This window comes from Mesoplodon bidens (assembly GCF_964165515.1).
Source record: "Mesoplodon bidens genome assembly, chromosome: 17".
In the NCBI taxonomy this organism is placed as follows: Eukaryota; Metazoa; Chordata; class Mammalia; order Artiodactyla; family Ziphiidae; genus Mesoplodon; species Mesoplodon bidens.
Window position 1 is genome coordinate 729122 of NC_138174.1, and position 22702 is coordinate 751823.

Genomic DNA, 22702 nt, shown 5'->3' on the forward strand with positions numbered 1-22702 from the left:
TATAGAAATAATAAACAATATAAACAAAGACATTTAGTGTGTACAGTTTCAATAGTAAAAAATGAAAAGCCATATAAATGCTTAAAAAGTAGAGGAATAAATATCTCAGACAAAGGAATATTTTATAGCCACTGAAACTTCTACTTTTAAAATGACATAACAGGGGCTTCCCTGCTGGCGCAGTGGTTGAGAGTCCACCTGCTGATGCAGGGGACACAGGTTCGTGCCCTGGTCTGGGAAGATCCCACACGCCACGGAGCGGCTGGGCCCGTGAGCCATGGCTGCTGAGCCTGCGCGTCTGGAGCCCGTGCTCCGCAACGAGAGAGGCCACAACAGTGAGAGGCCCGCATACCACAAAAAAAAAAAAAAAAAAAAGACATAACATACTAAAATTTAGATTAAATAACTCAAGAGAACACAAAACTAAATACAATATGCTCTAAATTCTATTTTTAGAACCACAGAGGCAAAAGACTGAAAGCAAACAAACCAAAATTTTAAGTTGTCAGTCACTTCTACTTAGTGAGGTAGGTGACAGATACTATTTTCTTATTTCTAACTATGATTTCCTTCAAATGTTCTGTAATATTCTCATAACCAGAGAAAAAGATTATTTTTAAAAAATTTTTAAGAAAAAATAATACTAGCATTCCATTAAAACAACAAGTGATTCGGTTCTTAGCTCTAATTACTTTCCAGTCCTTTCCTGAAATTCTAAGTTGGTCAATAGCTAAAAGCACTAAAATGACCCAAAACAAACACAAACAAAAACAACAAAAAAAAGAGAAAACAAACAGCACACTAAGTCATGAAAAATCCGCAAAAAAGATTTGCTAAATTTTAAATAACTTTCATTATATTTTACCAGAACACAACTGGCCTCATAAGAGTCTTTAAAATACGGGTATCTGATTTGGGACTTTCCTGGCAGTCCAGTGGTTAAGACTCAGTGCTTCCACTGCAGGGGTTCAATCCCTGGTCAGGGAACTAAGATCCTGCATGCCACATGGTGTGGCCAAAAAATAGGGGAAAAAAACAAGTCTCTGATTTAAAGGTAAGAAAGTTTTCCAAATTTAAAATGAAGCAACTAATAAAATGCTGATTTAAAACCAAAAATCAGAGACAAGCAGTCTAAAAGTAAACACTTGAAAAGCAAAAATTGAAAGGTCAGGTTAAAATTAAATAAATTTTAATTAAATAAAAATTAAATTAAATTAAATTTGTTATGTAATATTTCTTTAATCCTTTAGTTCACTCTCCATCTTTTTATTCTATGACTTTTACATTAAAATAAAGATGCTAGTAAACAAAGATGGAGGTAGTAGTTATGGGAGTTTTCAATTAAAACACTTCATATATAAATCACATTGGGTAAAACAGAGTAGACTGCACAGTTTTATTTAGCAAAAAATTCTATTTTAATACGAAAGTTAACAAAAAATATTTCACATATAGAATAAAATAGATATAGGTACCAAAAGTAACAGCCAAAAGTTTATTTACTTAGGGTGGAAAGAAAATATTTAGTATCACTTACTGCTTACCAGGACTATGATGAACTGTAAATCCTCTGTTCTGAAATACGCCTCCTGCCACATTCATTCTACCAGGATTAAAAGGTCCTACTGCAGTCTTGGTCTGTGAAGTTAAAGACGGGGTGTATGTTTGCATATTAACACCAAAGTTACTGGACTGCAGTCCGTTAGCGACATCTCCCAAGCTGGTATTCTATAGTGATGTTATATTTGTAATCATTAAGTTCATATCTCTCCCATCATTCAGAGCTTAATACCTGTTTCTAAGGTTGAAACATTAGTAATATGAATTTCAGAGTCGATTCTGTAGTGATAACACCATTACCCATTCCAGCATTTACCTTACTTCTTGAAAGACTGGAAGTGGAGAAATCCAAATCTTTGGTTCTGTTTTTACTTCCAGGAAGTGCCCATTCAATAAAACTAGAAGAAATTGTCTTTTCCTTTCCATTTGTTTCCATGTCCTCTTCATCATCAATGACAATTGTCTCACTTATACTTCCCTTCTGAGAAGCCAAACTTCTTGAGGAAGGAAGAATTATGGAATAATTTCCTTGTAGCTTTTCATTTCTTGATGCAGCAAATATAAAATTTCTTTGATCAGCTATTACTGGAGCAGAACTTGAAGGAGGTTGTATAGATTCAATAAATACAACATCATCATCATCATCCTCCGCTGACGAGTTTCTAGATCTATTAACTAAAGGACTAGCTGGGTCACCAAATGCTACGTCCATGAAACTAGCTGCCATGGCTTTACTCCCTAATAAAACAGGAGTCTGTTCAGTCAAGTCTAATCCTCCCGCTGAACATTTATCTATGCCAAAGAACCTATAACAGAGAGAGAAAAGAAAAAAAAGTTCTAGTATACTATGATCATTGCATTTTATTGCAATTCAATAGCACAAGTGAAATTTTATATTATTTTATGTGATCTTATCTAAGTCCTTCCTTGAAACAGAAAGTTGTTCAAAATAATTCCATCAATTACCAATAACTCACGGTCCAAATACAATCACTATACTAAATATACTTTTATCTACTAAAATGACTATGATATTGTCCAAACTCTATTTCCCTAGGGTCTTCTGTCATTGTTTTTCAAATTCTCTGCTTCCAACATTAAACCTTTCTGAATCTTTTTGTTTTTTGTCCTTGTTGAGGAATCACCAGACACTACGCTATAGGTTTTTAATACAAAATTCTGAAAAAACCATGATGTACATATAATTTAATTCATTTTACAGATCAGGAAACGAATCTGGGTAAGGCCAAATAGGACTCAAACTCAGGGCTCTAACTCTAGGCTCCAAATTCTTAGCCACTTTGTTTTATTCAGCAAACACCTCTGTGTACCTACTATGCACTAGAGAATGACAAACGAAAGGATCCAGCAGAGACATAGTTGGAAGAATCTGGAGAAGTGACCAACCAATGAAGCACAGCTCTGAAAGCAGATAAGAGGAAGAGGAGGATGCGTGCACAGCTGGTAGTGAAACTGATCATGAACAAAAGTCACCTTTATCTCAAAAGTGAGAAGGAAAAAGGTAAGTGTATGGCTGTCCCTTGGTATCCACGGGGGGACTGATCCCAGGATATCCATGGATGCTCAAGTTCCACAGTTAGCCCTCCGAATCCAAGGTTCCATATCCGCAGATTCAACCAACCCTGGATCGTGCAGTACTATAGTATTTACTGAAAAAAATCTATGTATAAGTGGATCCGTGCAGTCCAAACCCATGCTGTTCAAGGTTTTGTCCAGTTGTAATTAGAACGTATATAAGTATGCAGAAATAATAGATGGAAACCTGAGGTAAGTTTATACATGCTGGCTTCAATTTTCTTAGAAGCTCAAGACAGTGAAGGAGGTAGGATCTGTATGGGTGTTGAATAATAAAGAAAAGTCACTCATACAGCAGTCATCATTCAATTTTAAACATCTCATATTGAAATATGCTAAGTAACATTCTATTCTAAAATTTTCCCAACTAATTTTAAGTGATAGTACTTACAGTCATACAATTGGTAATGTTTATTCTTAATAGGTGCTATGCCGTTAAACATAGCAATTCAGTAAACGCTTATAAAGGTGAGGCAGGAACTATTCTTTTTCCAATTTTACCCATCAGGAAACTAAGACTCAGAAGATAAGAAGATAAGTAATCCGCCTGGCCCGCCCAAGTCTCCACTGCTGGAAAGGGTAGAGTCAGGACTCAAATCCAAGAAATCTGACTCTATAATCTATTTCATAGCCACTACATTATATGCAATTACTGTATACAATTTTTTTTTTAATTACTTGTTTTATTAAGATGAGTGAATTCATTAAAACAAAATCAACATTCAAATAACTCTAGTTCAAAGATAAAGAAATAAGAAATCTAAGGAACCAGTTTAAAAGGGTTATAAAGGAAATACAAAATTTAGGATCATGGTTAACACTCATCCAGTAAGCTTATTATGTGGTTGATTTTCAGAGAAAAGAGGCAATAATTCAGCCTAAACTGAATTATGAAATGTAAGAGCTGTTATATACGAATTCTCTCAGTCCTTTCTGTATTTGAATAAACCTAGAACAGAAAAGAACAATTTCTGGAAAAGAGCTATAGCTGACTCTACAGTACCCTCTGGTGGCTGTTAGGTCCTATTTTAATCTTCCCAAAGAAAATAACAGAAAGAGCATTCTTTATGCTCAGCTCATTGTAGTCATCTATTTCTGATAAAAGATTAAGTATTCACCTATTTTCAAATTCCAGATTGTAAAAAAATTAAAACCCAACCCTAACCACTATTAAAAGTCATTGTGTATATAATTTAACCATCAAACACTTTCTTAATTCCATAAACATAAGACTACAAAAAAGTTTTAACCATTTCTATAATATTATCTAAAAAGAGAAAAAGTTATAGTTTAGCTAAGACACTGAGGCAATTACCTCACCTCATTGAGTTTTACTTTCCTAAACTATAAACTGCAAATGGGGATAAAAAGGACTCTGAGGTTTTCATTGTGATTAAGTGAACTTGCAAGTCCCTAGTCTCTCTGCCTGGACATATTTCAGAGTGCAAAAAATGTTAAATCCCTCTCCATTGAGAGGGTATTCAGGCAAATACTTTGCCTACACCTTAGGATTTCAACAAGTGTCTAGTTAATCTTAAATATTTACCTAGTCTTCCTGTGGTATCTTATTCATCTGAAACTATTTAATGTTTAATTGATCTTCATTTTGATGCAATGAAAATTAATATAAAATCAAAGGAAAATTCACACAGAGAAGTGCAGAATCTAATGGGTGTTCCCTGGTGGCCTAGTGGTTAGGATTCCAGGCTTTCATTGCTGTGGCCCACGGTTCAATCCCTGGCCGGGAAACTGAGATCCCACAAGCCTCGCAGCGCAGCCAAAAAAAAAAAAAATTGTCCTAAGAACAGAAAGTTAGGCTGAAACCCGAGCAAGACTCTTAAACACAAACTATCTCTAGGTTGTGGGTAACAACCCTGCAAAGTTAAGAAGGTATTTAATTAGGGGTAAAGACAAGAGTTAACACTAAAATAAAGACACAATTAAGGGTAGTTTGCCCTATTGTGTTTACTTTTAGTAACATCTCATAGCAGTTTTTATTTCCTAAAGGTTGCTACAATTATCTTTTTTTCAAAAATTATGGTAAAATATATACAACATAAAATGCCATTTTAATCATTTTTAAGTGTGCAGTTCAGTGTTAGTTTTTTAAATATGGTTTTTTAAAGTTGCAAAAATTTCTGCTGAATTCTTAAGTTATAACTGAGTATCATGAATTTTCCTGAGATCACCTTCTATTAAAAAAAACCAATTGAATAATTTAGTAGCCATTCAATATTCAATTACGTTTGTGTATAATTAAGTAAAACTTACATATTAAAACAAATCAGTTAAAAAAACAGCTGCTAAAATAGAAATGGTGAGATATTAATATGACAAGATTAGTATGTGATGAGAACGGTAAACTAACCTGCTCATGAGTCTTCAAATGTTAAAATCACCAAGAAAGTATTTTCAATTATTTAATTATTGCTTCAAAGGTTCATTTTTTGGCCACCTATAAGCACACCTATATTACTGTGGCTCTATAAAAGATAAAGGATGTATGCTACAAAAACTTGTTGAACACTAATGAGTTTTAGGACACGTTCTACAGCACCTCTGGACTTAACACTGTCACAGATCTTTCTTAATATTAAAATATTTATATATTTACATAAAAATAACATCAATTCCAAAGCCAGCTGCATGATAGTGAGTATATACTACAAGCATTCCCATTTAAAATCAGAAACGAAATAAAGATGTATGATGATTCTGGAGGTTTTACTCACAAATGTAATGAAACAGGAAAAAAGAAAAATCAAATGAACAGTTATGACAAACAGCAAGAAAATTACCTAAGTGTCTAAATACAAAACTACTATCTAGAAATCAACAGCCTGGTGGTAGGGATTAAGATTGTAGACTGATCACACACAACTAACTTTAATCCCTTCTAAAACCCCCATAACAACAGTAAAGTTCCTACTGACAAGGAAAGGAAAAACAAAGAGAAGAAACAAAAGGAACAAAATTTGATAAGCTAAAGAGCAGGTGGATAAGCAGTTAACCAACTCTGCCTGAGATAGCCAAACTCTAAAATAGTGATGGAAAAAGGCTGAGAAATATCCTGACTTACACTGCAGAATCTTCACGAAGCTCAAAGCCTATAGCTCCAGATATCACGGGACTAGGCAGCAGGTGGCTAAAACAGGAGGATGTGAAATCCCCAATCCCTTCCCTCCCTCCCTCCATTTTGGTGATGACAGGTCTTTCCCCACCCTGGCCCAAGTTCTAGACTTTTATTCTTTGGAGAGGATAGAACATAAGGTCCTTGACTCAGGTTCACCAGGCACTGGTGAATGCTTCAATAGCATGCATATGAAATGCCCCCTCTCTCACTTGATTTCCAGAAAGCTGGCATCCAGACTTCTATCTTCCAAGCAGCAGACTATTCCCTGGAAAACTTCTTTCTCAGAAACACTCCTTTCTGTGGAATTAGGAACATGAAAAAAGGAAAGACCTAAAAATAATGACTTTAGAGATTCTCCATCAACTGGCCAAAAAAGAACCATCCTACAGTGAAGCTCCAAGCTGAAAGTTCCATTCACTCTTCCAATCTATTCTCCATTTCCCAATTCTTAATCATGAGTAGACCTGTCAAGAATTATGAACTATCTGGAAAACGCTTCTAATAAGAAAAATAGTTGTTAAAAGAGAAAAAAAAAAAGAGGAAAGAAAAAAAGGCAGGAAAAAGAAAACATAAAATGAGAAGCCACAAACTATCAGTACTCTAGACGGATACATGACAAGCAAAAGACCATATAAAACTAATATTTCGAGTATAAAAAAGAGCTTTTGGAAATGAAAAGCTTAGCAGAAATGGAAAACTCAGTGAAAGTGTCGAAAGATAAAGCGGAAGAAATATCAGGAGACAAAACAAAGATAAGAATTGCAGCCACCATTAACAATATGTGTGTGTGTCCCACATAACTTATGGGCTAGGCGATTTACAATCTTCATAGCAATCGGGAAGACAGACACAATTTACTCACTTATAAAATGTGCATAATAAAAATGTATTTAATTGAATAAGATGTGCATTTATAAAGTTGCATTTATTGACTCCTATTTAGTTTGCACTTGCCAAAGTAATAAGAGAGCAGAGATGCGAACCCCAATTTGGCTGGCACTAAACCTAGTCCTTTGCACACTGTGCTCAACTACGCTAGGAACACGCTGCTGAGAAAAGTGGCTTTTCTAAGTGGTAATACCTGAGTCAGTGACTTGATCTCCTGCCAGTCTTTTAGTCCCCGCTAGTTCCCTTTCCCTATGAAGGTCCCTCATAGCTCTAGCATCCTACCCACATCCCTTCATCTCACAGAACTATCAAGTAACGTGAAATATCAGCACTTCAGATATCCTATGAACATTACCCAGTTGAAACAATATCCATTCCTAAAAGCTGTCTAACTAATGAAGTGTGCTGTGACGCCTAACAGCCTATGTGCAAAGCCAAGTTTGTCAAGGATTTACAAGGGCAGAGGGAAGGCAGGAACACTACTATGAGAGATGCACTAATCACAGGTTTCTTTTTGATGACCAGAGGAAAACTGATCCGAAAGGACAAAATAGGCAGGACCTAAGACTATACAGAATCCCAGATAATACATGGAGAATCAGATTTAGAAAAAAAAAAATCATCATTTTCAGACTCAATAAAATTATTGATTCAGGCAAGGATTGGTGTTAAAGCCATTAACTGAACAGCTGACAGAACGCTGGGCATTTTACTGTACCAAAGTGAACAACACATAGGTTACTTCTTAGTAACAAGGAAACAACACATTAACTTCATAATGGAGACTGTCACTACCAATTCAGTGGTCAGTCTCAGAATCACGGCTAGGGTGAGAACTAGATTATCTCCTCTTTTTTTTTTTTTTTAAGACGATCTCCTGACTTGACCCTGGCTAGAGAGCTGCCAGGGTGCGTAAACACAAATAAATCTTCCTCCAAGAGACGACAAACTCACACAGAAGTATCGCCTCCGTCGACCTCACAACAGTACATTCAGTAATTTTTCTTAATCCAGCGATGAAGAAAAAAATTATTTCTATCCATAAGAAAGTAAAAAAAAAAAAAAAGCTAACGAGAAAGCATTAAAAACGGAGCTACCTTTAACTTTTGTTTTAGAACCCTAGAGAATACAAGCGGTGTAAAATGTCAGCGCCCGCTCCCAGTGCGTTCCCAGGGATCACCCTGGCCTGGCTCTGGCGACAGGGCCCGCCCCAGAAACCCGCTCTTCGCCTGCAAATTAAGAGAAAGGCAAGCGCCACAGAGGCGCACCCTGGCGCAGCGCTCACGGTACTCGACAGAAACGCGGGGACAACTACTCACAGTGGCGACGCGGTCCTCCTCAGCTTCAGACAGACGTCCACCAGACTGGCCTGAAGGAGATTCCTAGTCCTAGAACGAAGAATGACAAATGATTTAGTGTTAGCCAAGCTGGACGCAGCACCGGCTCGTAACCACCAAAGAGACGGAGCAAAGGGACAAGAGGTCAAGGCGGCTCCGCGCTCTCCCCCCTCCCCCACCGCAATGCCGCCGAGACGCCAGGTACAAACAAGGCCCTGCCACGACCACACGAGACTACACGGTCCCTATGAACAACAGGAGGGAAGCGGAGGGCGAGGGCAGCCTGGACGCCAGCGGGGAATCCCAGCCCCCGATTCTGCCCACCCTCCGCCGTCCCCGTCGCGGCCGGACCCACTCGCGGGCAACTCGCGTCGCCGCGGGGCGGAAACCCCCACACTGGCCCGGAGCCCGAGACCTGCCCGCTCCGCGTCCGCCATTAGAAACTCGCCCAGATAAACTGTGACGAGAAGACGCGGCGCGCCGTGGCCCCGGAGGCAGAGGAGGGGACCGGCGCGGAGGGCCCGCGCCCTCGCCGCCCAACTTAGGGAACTCTCGCCGTCGCCGCCGCAGGGACGGTGCGAGCGCGGCCCCGAGCGCCCACGGAAGCGCCCCTCCCCCTGCCGCCGGCCCCCGCCCCGGGCGGCCCCGAGCGAACCCCGCCGCCGGCGGCCGCCTCACCCGGCCCTCGCGGCCGCGCCCGCACTCCCGCAGCCCACGGGCCGCCCGCCAAGGCGCCTGGGACATCAGCGGAGCCGCCGGCAGCCCGAGACACGACGCGCTATCGGTGACGGCGGCCGCGCCGCGGGGCGCCTGTCCCGCGTCAGTGGGAGGCTCCGGGGGCCGCCCTCACCCATCTCCGCCTCCCAGAGCCTCCGCCTCCGCCTCCGCCTCCGCCTCCGCCTCCGCCTCCGCCTCCGGAGGCTGCGCCGCTCCGGCCACCCCCACTGTCGGCGGTCCTGGGCTGGAGACTCGGCGGAGACAAGCCTCACCCGGTTCTGGCTGGGGCTCCGCGGAACGAACTTCCCCGCCCGCAGCCTCCCCGCCTTGGTCAACAAGCGCAACTCCGCTCGCTCCACTCCCGGCTTTAGCGCGCGCGAGGAGGCGGACGCTACTGCCGCGGCATCGCGGCGCGGCCCCGCCCCCCACGCCCTCACTGGGGGCAGGGGAGGGCGGGCCGGGCGGCTCGGGCCCGCCCATTGGCTGCGCCCACCTGCCTCCAGGACCCGCTCGAGGGGGTGGTCCGACGCCCTGTCCATCAGGCGCAGGCCACACCCCCGCACCTCTATTCCACCCCCACCTCCTCCTTCCCCGGCCCCGCCCCGGCCCGACCCGAGAGAGTCGGGTCGCAAACTCGCGTGCCCGCTGTGCCCGCTGCACCCGCCTCGGCTTGGCCCCGGGCGGCCCGAGGGCCTGAGCCAGGCCGCCTGCCCCCGCAGCGGCTGCGAGGGATGCCGCCTGAGGATCGCCGCGGCCTCGATGTCCCCCACGCCCTCCCTGTCCAGTGTCTGGGAGCCCCATGAGGGCCGAGCGGGCAGGGGCTGCGGCGACGCAGGCGGGAGCCGGGGGCCGAGAGGCCGGCGGCGGGGGTGCCCGCGCGCTCCGAAGGCTGGAAGCGCTCTCCCTCGCCTCAGCCCGGGGGGGAGGCGTCCCTCGCTCCCGTCATGGCTGCGGGAGGAGACGACGTCCTCCATCTTGTCTGGGCCGCGGGGGGAACTGAGGGCAACTCCGACTCGTCCCAGCCCGGGCTGGGCCCCGCCACCCGGCCGCGGGGACGGCGCCCTCTGCCGGCTCCGCACCTGGCCCCGGCCGGCGCGACGGGGCCCGGCCCGGATGCCGCTCCCGCCTCCGCTGGCCAAGATGGAGGCGGCTGCGGGTCCCCGAGCGGGGCGCCCGCCTGTCGGAAGGGCTGGGCCGGCCCCCGGGCCTCTGCCCTCGTCGACCCCCAGGCGGACGAGGCCCCGGGCCGGCCCCGCGGCTGGAGCGAGCGCAGGTGCGGGCCGGGCTGGGCCGGGTTGGACGAGCTCCGACTAAGGAGCCATCTGGGCGGCGGAGCTCGGCTTTTATTCGCCGTCTACACCTATGTCCCGGGCGCACATCACAGGCTGTGGGGGTCCCGAGGTGTCACGTAGGAGGCGAGCGGGGAGGCCGCCCTGGCGGCCGTCGGTGGGACTGCAGCCGACTCTGTTGGTTTTTTTTGTTTTTTTTTGTTGTTGTTGTTGTTGTTGTTGGTTTTAATAGAAGTTGGTGAAACACCGTATGACCATGATTTCTGGAAATACGGCTAACATGATTTTCCTTCTTTTTAAAAAACAGATTGAGCCCCCTTTGATTATTCTGGAGAATGGTAAAGGCACAGGTTTACTGAGTGACAGACACAGGTCAACGAAGACAAAAGCACTGTTAATGGATTGATGAGAGTCCCGTGTAATCTAAGTCCTGTGGTACTTACTGTACCATCAAGACCATCTTGATTCAGAAAATTCAGAAATACCCTTCATGATAAAACCACTCAACTAACTAGGAAGAGAAGGAAACTACCACCACAGAATAAAAGTCATGTATGAAAAACCTCAGCTAACATCCTTCTCAATGGTAAAAGGCTGAAAGCTTTTCCTCTAGGAACGGGAACAAGGCAAGCATGCCACTTTCACCACTACTATTAAACATAGTACTGGAAGTTCTAACCAGAGCAATTAGGTAAGAAAAAGAAAGGAAAGATATCCAAATTGAAAAGGAAGAAGTAAAATGATCTCTCTTTGCAGATCATGTAATCTTACATACACAAAACCCTAAAGACTCCACAAAAAATCTTTTAGAACTAACAAATGGGGACTTGCCTGGTGGTCCAGTGGTAAAGGATCCACCTTACAATGCACGGATTGCGGGTTCCATCCCTGGTCAGGGAACTAAGATCCCACATGCCGAGGGGCAACTAAGCCTGCATGCCACAACTACTGAGCTGGTGCGCCTCAACTAGAGAACCTGTGTGCCACTAACTACAGAGCCCATGTGCCTTGGAGCCTGCAGGCCACAACTAGAGAGAAGCCCGCACCCCGCAATGAAGAGCCTGCATGCGGCAACAAAAGATCCCTCATGCCTCAACGAAGATCCCACATGCTGCAACTAAGACCCAATGCAGCCAAAAATAAATAAATAATTTTAAAAAACAACTAATAAATGAATTCAGCAGAGTAACAGAATATGAACTCAAAACCCAAAATCAGTTGCATCTCTGCACACTAACAGTGAACAACCTGAAAAGGATATTAAGAAAACAATTCCAGGGAATTCCCTGGCGGTCCAGTGGTTAGAACTTGATGCTTTCACTGTGGTCGCCCGAGTTCAATCCTGGGTCAGGGAACTAAGATCCCGCAAGTGGCACGGTGCAGCCAAAGCAACAACAACAACAAAATAATTCCATTTACAGTAGCATCAAAAAGAATAAAATACCTAACTAACATAACCAAGTAGATGAAAGACTTATACAATGAAAACTACAAAACATTGCTGAAGTAAATTTAAAAAGACATAAATAAATAGACATCCTATGGTCACGGATTGGAAGACTTAATATTGTTAAGATGTCAGTATTACCCAAAGCAATCTGTAGATTTAATGCAATCCTTATCAAAATCTCAGTGACATTTTTACAGAAATAGAAAAATCCCTTCTGAAATTCATATGGAGTCTCAAGGGACTCCAAAGTGTCAAAACAATCTTGGAAAAGAAGAAAGCTGGATGACTGGCACTTCCTGACTTCAAAACTTACTATAAAAGTTCAGTAATCAGACTTCCCTGGTGGCGCAGTGGTTAAGAACCCGCCTGCCAATGCAGGGGACACAGGTTTGAGCCCTGGTCTCTGCCTCATGTGGAAGATCCCACATGCCTCAGAGCAACTAAGCCCGTGTGCCACAACTACTGAGCCTGTGCTCTAGAGCCCGAGAGCCACAACTACTGAGGCCCGCGTGCCTAGAGCCCGTGCTCTGCAGCAAGAGAAACCACTGCAATGAGAAGCCCGTGCACCACAATGAAGAGTAACTCCCGCTCTCTGCAACTAGAGAAAGCCTGCGTGCAGCAATGAAAGAACTCGCATGCCTCAACGAAGATCCCACGTGCTTCAACTAAGACCCGACGCAGCCAAAAATAAATAAAATAAAAAATGTTTTAGAAATGACACAAGTGAACCCATCTATGAAACATAAATAGAATCACAGACATAGAGAACAGACTGGTGGTTGCCAAGGGGGAGGGGGTTGAGGGAGGGATAGAGTGGGAGGTTGGTGTTAACAGATGTGAGCTTTTATATATAGAACGGATAAACAACAAGGTCCTACTGTAGAGCACAGAGAACTATATTCAATATCCTGTGATAAACCATAATGGAAAAGAATATTTAAGAAAAACATATATATATGTATACCTGAATCACCTTACTCTACAGAGTAATTAACAAAACATTGTAAATCAACATACTTCATTTAAAAAAACAAAAAACAGTATGACACTGGCACAAAGTTAGACATATAGAACAATGCAACAGAATCCAGAATCCAGAAATAAACTCAGGCATACATTGTCAATGATATTTGACAAGGGTGCCAAGACGATTCAATGACAAAAGAAGAGTGTTTACAATAAATGGTGCTGGGAAAACCAGATATTCACATGCAGAAAAATGAAGCTAGACCCTTACCCAACAACACATAGAAAATTAGCTCAAAATGGATCAAAGACCTAAATGTAAGAGCTAAAACTCTTAGGAAAAAACATTGTGTAAAAGCTTCACAATATTGATTTGGCAATCATTTCTTGGATATGACACCAAAAGCACAGGTAACAAAAGATAAAGCAAACTGGACTTCATGAAAATTAAATTTGGGGAGCATCACAAGACACTCTCAACAGAGTAAAAAGGCAACCCACAGAAAGAGAGAAAATATTTGCAAATCATGTATGTGAGGGATTAATATCCAGAATAGATAGAGAACTCCTGAAACTCAGTAGCAAAAAACAGCCCAATTATAAACTGGCAAAGGACATAAATAGACATTTCTCCAAAGAAGATATACAAGTTGCCAATAACACATGATAGGATGCTCAGTATCACTAATCACTAGAGCACTGTAAATCGAACTACAAGGAAGAATGTCAGGGTTCAATTTCTGATTCCACATCTAAGGCACTTGGAAGTTGCCACTTTGTCCTAAAAACAAGTGAAAAGCTAAATAGACCGAAAAATCGACAACTTTTCCAGGATCCATAAGTGAGTTGAGAACACAAGGCAAACCACATCCCTCAGGACTGGAGGAACAGACTGTCCAACACAGGGAGTCCTGGTTTGCCAGAGCAAGACCGGGGGTGGGACTGCCCATGGGAACCAGTGCTATGGTCAGAAAACCTGAAGAGTGGCTGCAGGCTCAGTGTGGACAATTTTTTTTTAATATTTATTTTTATTTTTGGCTGTGTGGACTCTCTAGTTGTGGCGCGCGGGCTTAGTTGCCCGGCGGCATGTGGGATCTTAGTTCCCCGAAAGAACCTGTGTCCCCTGTGTTGGAAGGCAGCTTCTTAACCACTGGACCACCAGGGAAGTCCCTCAGTGTGGATAATTTTGAGAGTTAAAAAGCTGAAGAGGACCCAGTCGGGGAGGGGGGGGCGGGCACAGTTCTGTGAGTTTTACATCCAGGAGCTTGACCAGGTTCTTACAGTAAATATCAGGAAAAATCCCTTCTTGCTTACTGCAGTGGGCAGGGAAAGGGAACCGTTTTGAAGCCAGAGCACACCGTTCGTTTTAACAACCTGCCCTCAGGAGAAACTGTGTAACCAGAGCCTAACCTGACCTGGGGGAAGGGAAACACCCAGCTTCAGCCCCCTCTGGCCTCTCACTGGAGAGAAGGCACATATCCAACTCCAGCCCACCCTGGCCGTCCTCTCCCAGGAAATGGTGAAAAAATAAAACAACAGGAAATGCTTGTGAAATTCACAGTTCCCAGTTCACAGGTTCCCTAAGACCAAGACTCAGTCATAGGGCTTTGGATGGCTTCCCCTCTCTCCCCACCTCATTACAAAGGGCCTAATCACAGCAGTTCCTTTCACCCAGCATATTATGTCTGGCAATCAAGACATATAAGGCATACCAAAAGGCAAAAGACAGGGGTAGGGACTTCCCTGATGGTCCAGTGGTTAAGACTCCGTGCTCCCAGACGTAGAGAATGGACTTGAGGACAAGGGGAGTGGGAAGGGTAAGCTAGGACGAAGCAAGAGAGTGGCATGGACATATACACACTACCAAATGTAAAATAGATAGCTAGTGGGAAGCAGCCGCATGGCACAGGGAGATCAGCTCGGTGCTTTGTGACCACCTAGAGGGGTGGGATAGGGAGGGTGGGAGAGAGACGCAAGAGGGAGGAGATATGAGAACATATGTGTGTGTATAGCTGATTCACTTTGTTATAAAGCAGAAACTAACACACCATTGTAAAGCAATTATACTCCAATAAAGATGTGAAAAAAAAAAAAAAAAGACTCCGTGCTCCCAGTGGGGGCCCGGGTTCAATCCCTAGTCAGGGGACTAGAACACACATACCACAACTAAGATCCCGAGGGCCGCAACTAAGACCAGGCGCAGCCAAATAAATAAATATTGGGAAAAAAGGACGGGTAAAGAAGGGCATTAATTAATAAAAGAGTTGATTTTCCAAGAAGACTTACGGCTCTTAATGTGTACATTCTTCTCAAGCTCATATGGGTAGATCACTTTCTGGGTCATTGAACACACCTTAAATTTAAAAGAATAGAAATTCTAGTGTCTGATCTTAGACCACAGTGTAATTAACCTAGAATTAAATAACAGAAAAATAACTGGAAAATCCCAAATCAAACGGGGACTAAACAACACACTTTTAGATAACATGAGTCAAAGAAGAAATCCCAAAAGAAACTAAAGTATTTTGAACTAAATGTAAATGGAAATACAACTTACCAAAATTTGTGGGATACAGTGAACGTAGTACTTAGAGTGAAATTTATAGCACTGAACGCATATACTGGAAAAGAAGAAAGATCTAAAATTAGTCAACTAAGTTTCCATCTAAGGAAACTAGAAAAAGGAAAGCACATTAAATAAAAAGTAAGCAGGGCTTCCCTGGTGGCACAGTGGTTGAGAGTCCGCCTCCCGATGCAGGGGACATGGGTTCATGCCCCGGTCCAGGAAGATCCCACATGCCGCGGAGCGGCTAGGCCCGTGAGCCATGGCCGCTGGGCCCGAGCGGCCGGAGCCTGTGCTCCACAACGGGAGAGGCCACAACAGTGAGAGGCCCGCGTACCAAAAAAAAAATAAAAAAATAAAAAAATAAAAAGTAAGCAGAAAACAAGAAATAATAAGATTTAGAGCAGAAACCAATTAAATTTGGGCATAATCTACTTGAAATAGACCAATTCCTTGAAAGATACAACCTGCCAAAACTCACACATGGAGAGACAGACAACCTGAATACTGTGTAATTAAAAAAAAAAACTTGAATAAAAAGTTTTTAAAAAGTACACATGAGCCAACTTTAAATGGGTCTCACTAACTGTAGTAGACTGAATAATGTCTCCCAAAGATATCAGTTTCTAATCCCTGCAATCTGTAAATGTTTCTTTATATGGCAAAGGTTTGCAAATGTAATTGAATTAAGGGTCTTGAATTAGGCAGATTATCGGAGAACCAAAGTGGGCCCTAAGTGCAGTCACATATATCCTTATACAAGGGATCCTTGTAAGATCTGACACACAGAGAGAAGAAAGCAACGTGACCATGGAGGTAAACATTGGAATGCTGTGGCTCCAAGTTAAGGTGCGCGGTAGCCGCCAGAAGCTGGAATTGGTAAGGAATGGATTTGGGCTAGAACCTGCAGAGGGAATGCAGCCCCGCCAACACCTCGCTTTTGGCCCGGTTAAACTGATTTTGGACTTCTGTTATCCGAAACTATGAAATTATATATTTTTTAATTTTAAAAAAATGCAATGATTATTCCCCCATGTCTTTGGGTTGGAAACCCAGGTAGGGCTTAGCTGAGTCCTCCGCTTCGGGGTCTCACGAGGCTGCAGTTAAAGGATCGGGGGGGTGGGGGGGGCTTCATTCTCACCTGTAGGCGTGACTGGGGAAGACCCCACTTCCAAGGTCATTCAGGCATTTACAGCATTCATTTTCCGAAGGCTGTCTGACTGAGGGCCCCAGCTTTTTGCTGGCTGTCAGCTAGAAGCTGTCTGGAAATCCTGGAGGTGGCCCACGAGTCCTGGGCATGTAGGTTCCCCCCAAATAAGTGCTCATTTCACTGAGCCAGCAAAGAGAATATCTCTGCAGTCTGCCAAGAGGGGTCCTTATATAATGCAGCCTAATTAAGAGGGTAATATCCATCACCTCTGCCATGTGCCGCTGGTGAGGCTCGAGTCACACTAAAATCGTTTTCCACTAAAAACCCCAGGCTCCCTGGAGAAATGACTGCATCATGCGTGGGGCAGGAAATGTATCAGATGATCCTGGAACATCTTGTCATAACAGAGAGCAAGGAAACATAAAGGATGACTCAGATCATAGCGAAAGGGCTTAGGAGCAAAGCTGAAATGACCAGGGTGACACATTATGACCATCAATAAATGATAACTACAGAGGATTAAAACCATCATGTATGTTTTAGTCCCTGAGTTAATCATGTGCTCATCCTAATAAAACAATCCCTTAGAAGGACAATTGTAAAATAATTCATCATCTTGAAAACTGGTAACTAAAGAGAAATAATTGATTTTTATTTTTTGCTGTAGAAACTATCTCAGAATTAGGAAATTACTAATACAAAGATTCTCTCTATAAATATTCCAACTAATAAAGTATTATAAAAATTTATAAACTGTAACAGGTGTGTAGTGAATGGAGGTCTGGCCTCTGCTCTCAGCTCTTGGGAGGTGATCTCTTGGTCTACGAAATAAGGGGAGTCTTTGTCTGCCTGGAGATTTGGCCACCAGACAGTCTGAGAGTGTGACTTAGGATGGGGGCTTTGGCTGTGCCACATCCGTTCCAAGCTCAGGAGGAAGTGGAGACAGAGGATCAGCCCAGCCACCAGAAAGGGCTGGAGACTAGAGGCTAATTCTGCCCACAGGGGCAGAATGTGATTGATGGCTAATAAAAACGTGGACACCAGGAGTGTGGTGAGATGTCTGGTTGGCTATACTGTGTGCACACATCACACCGGGGGCAGGGAGGCAATGCTCCCCATGTTCCCACATGGGGAGAACAGCCAGAGATCTGCCTTTGGACCCCCGCACTTCGCCCTGGGTGGATTTCACCTGTATCCTTTCTCTGTAACACACCGTGACTATAATAACTTCCTGTGAGTCCATCACGAGCCACCACATCTGAGGGGGTCTGGGAAGCGTGGGAAGTGAGGACGGTCTGCAGAGCTCCTGGCCCTCGAGGTGTGACTCACTCCTAGAAGGGGAGGCTGGGTGACAGGAACTGGCTGGCGAGGAGGGACGAGACCCGAGTGACAGCGTGAGGAGCGGCTGCCACCTTCAAGGCTAAGCAGAGCCCCCAGGAAGACCCCTCACCCGCAGGGTCTGTAGAGTGTGGTGTGACCATAACTCTCACAGTGTCGGAGAATGCTCGTTAGGACGGCACCAGCAGAACTTTCTGGAAATCTACTCACTGGCACTTAACTAGAATCCCTGGTGCTGTGTCCAGGTAACTGACTGAGGTCTCCTTCCTGGAGGTCGCTGGGAGTCACTCGGGTCCAGCGGGTCACTCCTCCTTTGGAGTTTGCGCCAGGGAAGATGCTGCCTCCGTCCCCGGCAGCCTCGGCCCCGCACAAGCTGGAGCCTGTGGGGATGGACCCGGGGAGGCCCCGGGCTGCGGGCGGCCTCGCGTAGAGCGCGGGGCCTGGAGGTCAAACGTCCGGCCGGTGCGAGTCCTTTCCTTCCTGCAGTGCGCTCTCCCGCGCCCCCTGCCGACCGCCTCGGCGTCGTGCCGGCTGGAGGAGAAAAAACACCAAAGGACCCCAATCCATTTCACCCGGGAGGCAAAAGGGTGAATTTGGAGCTGAGAGGCCATCAGTCCTAACCAACCCGGGTGACATCATCCTGGCCCGCCCGCTGTCACCGCTGCCTGGTGGCCTTCTCAGCCACGGAGGCTGACCGCCAGGCCACGGCCTACACCTCTTGCCACAGGGGTTGCCTTAATTTAACTCTCCTCCAATTATGATTCTCCTCCATGAGATTGATTCTCCTCCATATGATTATGACTCTCCTCCATGATTCTTATCACACTTTTAATTCATGCAGTGCATGATTATTTATATTTTCCAGCATATATACACATATGCTTTCTTTCTTTTTTCTTCTCCTTTTTTTTTTTCTTTTTTTCTTTTATGCACATGTTCTTTATCTACCATGCTTCCTGAATGCCACTTTTTGGTTCTCGTTTAAAATTCCTGCTTGTTGAAATATCGCATGTATTCGTTCTTTCAGTGAGGGGCAATGGGCAAACCGCACAGCCTCTGTCATGGGAAGTGTGTGTTTGCTCTCACTCTTTTTTTTAAAAAATTATTTATTTATTTATTTATTTATTTATTTTTGGCTGTGTTGGGTCTTCGTTTCTGTGTGAGGTCTTTCTCTAGTTGCGGTGAGTGGGGGCCATTCTTCATCACAGTGCATGGGTCCCTCACTGTCGTGGCCTTTCCTGTTGTAGAGCACAGGCTCCGGATGCGCAGGCCCAGCGGCCATGGCTCACGGGCCCAGCCGCTCCGCGGCATATGGGATCCTCCCAGACCGGGGCACGAACCCGTATCCCCTGCATCGGCAGGCAGACTCTCAACCACTGCGCCACCAGGGAGGCCCTACTATGATTTTTGCTATGAGGACTTCTTTTAATTACCTTGTGCAGAACTAAGTATGCTTTTTCATTCTGGAAATTCATATCTTTCTTTAATACTGGAAAATTCTCAACTATTTTAAAAAATATTGCCTCACCCTACTTATCCCTAATTTTTCCTTTTGGGTCTCTTAATAGACACATAAAAACTTCCTTAAAACATTTTTTTATTGTGGTAAAATACACATGACATAAAATTTACCTTTTTATTTTTTTGGCCTCGCCCTCAGCAGTGAAAGTGTGGCGTCCTAACCACTTGACAGCCAGGGAATTCCCATAATTTACCATTTTTAAGTGTACAGTTCAATGGTATTAAGTACATTCATATTGTTATGAAACCATCACCACCATCCAGCCCCGTACTTCACCTGGTCAGACGGAAACTCTGCCCCCATCAAATACCATCTGTCCATTCTCCCCTCCCTCAGCTCCTGGTAACCACCATTTACTTTCTGTCTTTACAATTTTTGACATATAAGTGGAAATATACAGTATTTGACTTTTTTTTTTTTTTTTTTTTTTTGCGGTACTCGGGCCTCTCACTGCTGTGGCCTTTCCCGTTGCGGAGCACAGGCTCCGGACGCGCAAGCCCAGCGGCCACGGCTCACGGGCGCAGCCGCTCCGCGGCATGTGGGATCCTCCCGGACCGGGGCACGAACCCACATCCCCTGTGTCGGCAGGCGGACTCTCAACCACTGCGCCACCAGGGAAGCCCGTATTTGACTTTTTGTAACTGGTTTACTTCACCTAGCATAGTGTCCTCAAGGTACATCCATGCCTTGTTTTTTGCTTTTTCTTGCTAATTTCTCTGGCAATTTTGGAAAAGAATAGTCTCTTCAACAAGTGATTCTTGGACTACTGGATGTCTATATGGAAAACAATGAAATGTGTACATTTTTACAAGTGGTTTATATATAAAAATTAACTCGAAAAACACATTAACTCAAAATGGATTAATGACCTAAATAAAAGAGCTAAAACTATAAAACTTTCAGTAGAAAACATAGGGTAAATCTTCATGACCTTTGTAGATCTTCATGACCAAAACCTGAGCAATGAAAGATTAAATAACTTGAACCTCATCAAAATTAAAAAAAAACTTGTGTATCAAAGGCAATTGTCAAGAAAGTAAAAAGACAACCTATAGAATGCAAGAAAATATTTGCAAATCATATATCTAATAAGGTCTAGTATCCAGAATATATGACAAACTCTTATAATTCAACAACCAATAGGCCCTCATATCTATCAAAGGTGACCAGTTTTTTTACAAGAAATATCATAAAGGGCTCATGGTTTTAAACATATCTGATGTGTTTCAGTCTATGGAAATTATTTTATTTACTGCTCAGATTGCCTTATCTTTGTGAAGTGGGAGCCTCTTCAATTTAGCTTTCAAGTACTTTAAACATAACACGACTAGGGTCCTCACTACCTCGGGTGACAAGATGCTCCAGGCTCACGGTGTACATTTCCCACCCAAGACCTGGAATCAGTCGTCCAGTCCTTGCGCTTCAATAGACAAAGCTGGGAAATCTGTCTCCATCTATACTCCCTCCCCTGCAAAGAGGAAACACTTCCTGAGTTCATACCAATGTTGTCAATTCAAATTTATGACTCAAGGTGTTCACTTAACCTATTCTATTGTAGATCTGTGCCTCTGTTTTCACACTGAAAATATTCATTCTCAAGGACATTAGAAGTGATATAATTAGAAACTCCTCTTATGCTGTAGCCCATGATATGCATAAAACAGACTTAGAATAACAATAACAACACTAACACCAACATAATTACTGACAGTAGTTTTCAAAAACATGTTTGGGGTTTCCCTGGTGCGCAGTGGTTAAGAATCCGCCTGCCAATGCAGGGAACACGGGTTCAAGCCCTGGTCCAGGAAGATCCCACATGCCGTGGAGCAACTAAGTCCGTGCACCACAACTACTGAGCCTGAGCTCTAGAGCCTGTGAGCCACAACTACTGAGCCCACATGCCACAACTACCGAAGCTCGTGTGCCTAGAGCCCGTGCTCCACAAGAGAAGCCACCGCAATGAGAAACCCACCCACTGCAACGAAGAGTAGCCCCCACTCGCCACAACTAGAGAAAGCCCACACACAGCAACAAAGACCCAATGCAGCCAAAAATAAATAAATGAATAAATAAATTTAAAAAAAAAGAATCTCTGGTGACAACCAGTTTTCTTTCATTACTTGTACTTTGGACCCCAAAGAATATTTTCTTTTTCATTTCTTTTTTTAAAAGTCTAACAATTTAAAAAATATGTTTCCATGTATGTCATTCAGGGTCAGTTTTCCCAGATGCAGAGTGTTGTTCTTTCAATTTTTAAATTTTGGTACAAAATTTTCTTGAATTATATATATATATAGCTGCTCCGCAACATGTGGGATCTTCCCAGACCAGGGCTCAAACCTGTGTCCCCTGCATTGGCAGGCAGATTCTTAACCACCGCCCGTGGCATGTGGGATCTTCCCGGACCAGGGCTCAAACCTGTGTCCCCTGCATTGGCAGGCAGATTCTTAACCACTGCACCACGAGAGAAGGTCCTGAAGTGTTTCTTTTCTGAATTATGTTACCTCATCCCTGATTTTCTCTGGTTCTTATTTACATTGTTTTTTCAATCCTTTATAATTTTTAATGTCTTTTAACTAGTTTTGAAACACTAGGCCATTGTTTCCGTCTGTTTTGTAAGCATGTCTTCCTTTTATTTTCTTTAGGGAACTTATCTGGTTTCTTACTCTCTATTTTTAAAACATATTAATCTTATGTAAGATTCAGCATGGATCTGTTTCAGTTATTTATTTTTACATTATAGTAGTTTCCCAAACTTTAAGATGGGAGGTGTAATTTGTTTTCCTGACTTTACAGCTCTATGGCGCCATCTTCTGTTGCCTTTATGAAAAGTTAAATAATAAAAGGCCGCTGACCTGAGACTAAATAAAAGGACTGCCTCGCAATCCGCCCTGTTTTATCTGGACTCTCTTTTTCATCTTCCTCCTTAGTCCCTGAGCTGCTTAAATCGTTAACACTCCTAGGAAGAGAGACTAGGCTGGTTAGTTTTGAGAGTTTGGGGGGGCAGTCTCTTTCAGCACCTTTGTATCTTACTGACAACACGTTGTACAAAACGCTGGTGTTTCAGAGTCTGCTCTCAGGTTGGCTCACAGGCCTTCCTGGGAGTACCGGTTGGTCACTTGGGGGTTTTACTTTTCTCTGGTGCTGTTTCTTCCCTTTGCTTCCCCTGGCACAGATGCTGATACCATCTACT

The 22702-nt window shown here is 43.8% G+C and overlaps 1 protein-coding gene across 1 annotated transcript in view; it reads right to left on the bottom strand.

Annotated features, from left to right (window-relative positions):
* The window catches only part of ZMYM5 (zinc finger MYM-type containing 5), a gene marked incomplete at its 5' end in the record, with an annotated part of 39415 nt that extends 24135 nt beyond the window's left edge, over window positions 1-15280 (bottom strand). The window contains 6 exons of the mRNA XM_081214445.1: window positions 1545-1638; window positions 1877-2366; window positions 8497-8565; window positions 9193-9249; window positions 9460-10516; window positions 15223-15280. Coding sequence (XP_081070571.1) covers window positions 1545-1638; window positions 1877-2366; window positions 8497-8565; window positions 9193-9249; window positions 9460-10516; window positions 15223-15280 — 1825 coding nt within the window. The remainder of the gene's footprint in view (window positions 1-1544; window positions 1639-1876; window positions 2367-8496; window positions 8566-9192; window positions 9250-9459; window positions 10517-15222) is intronic.
* Between the last annotated feature and the right edge of the window lie 7422 nt (window positions 15281-22702).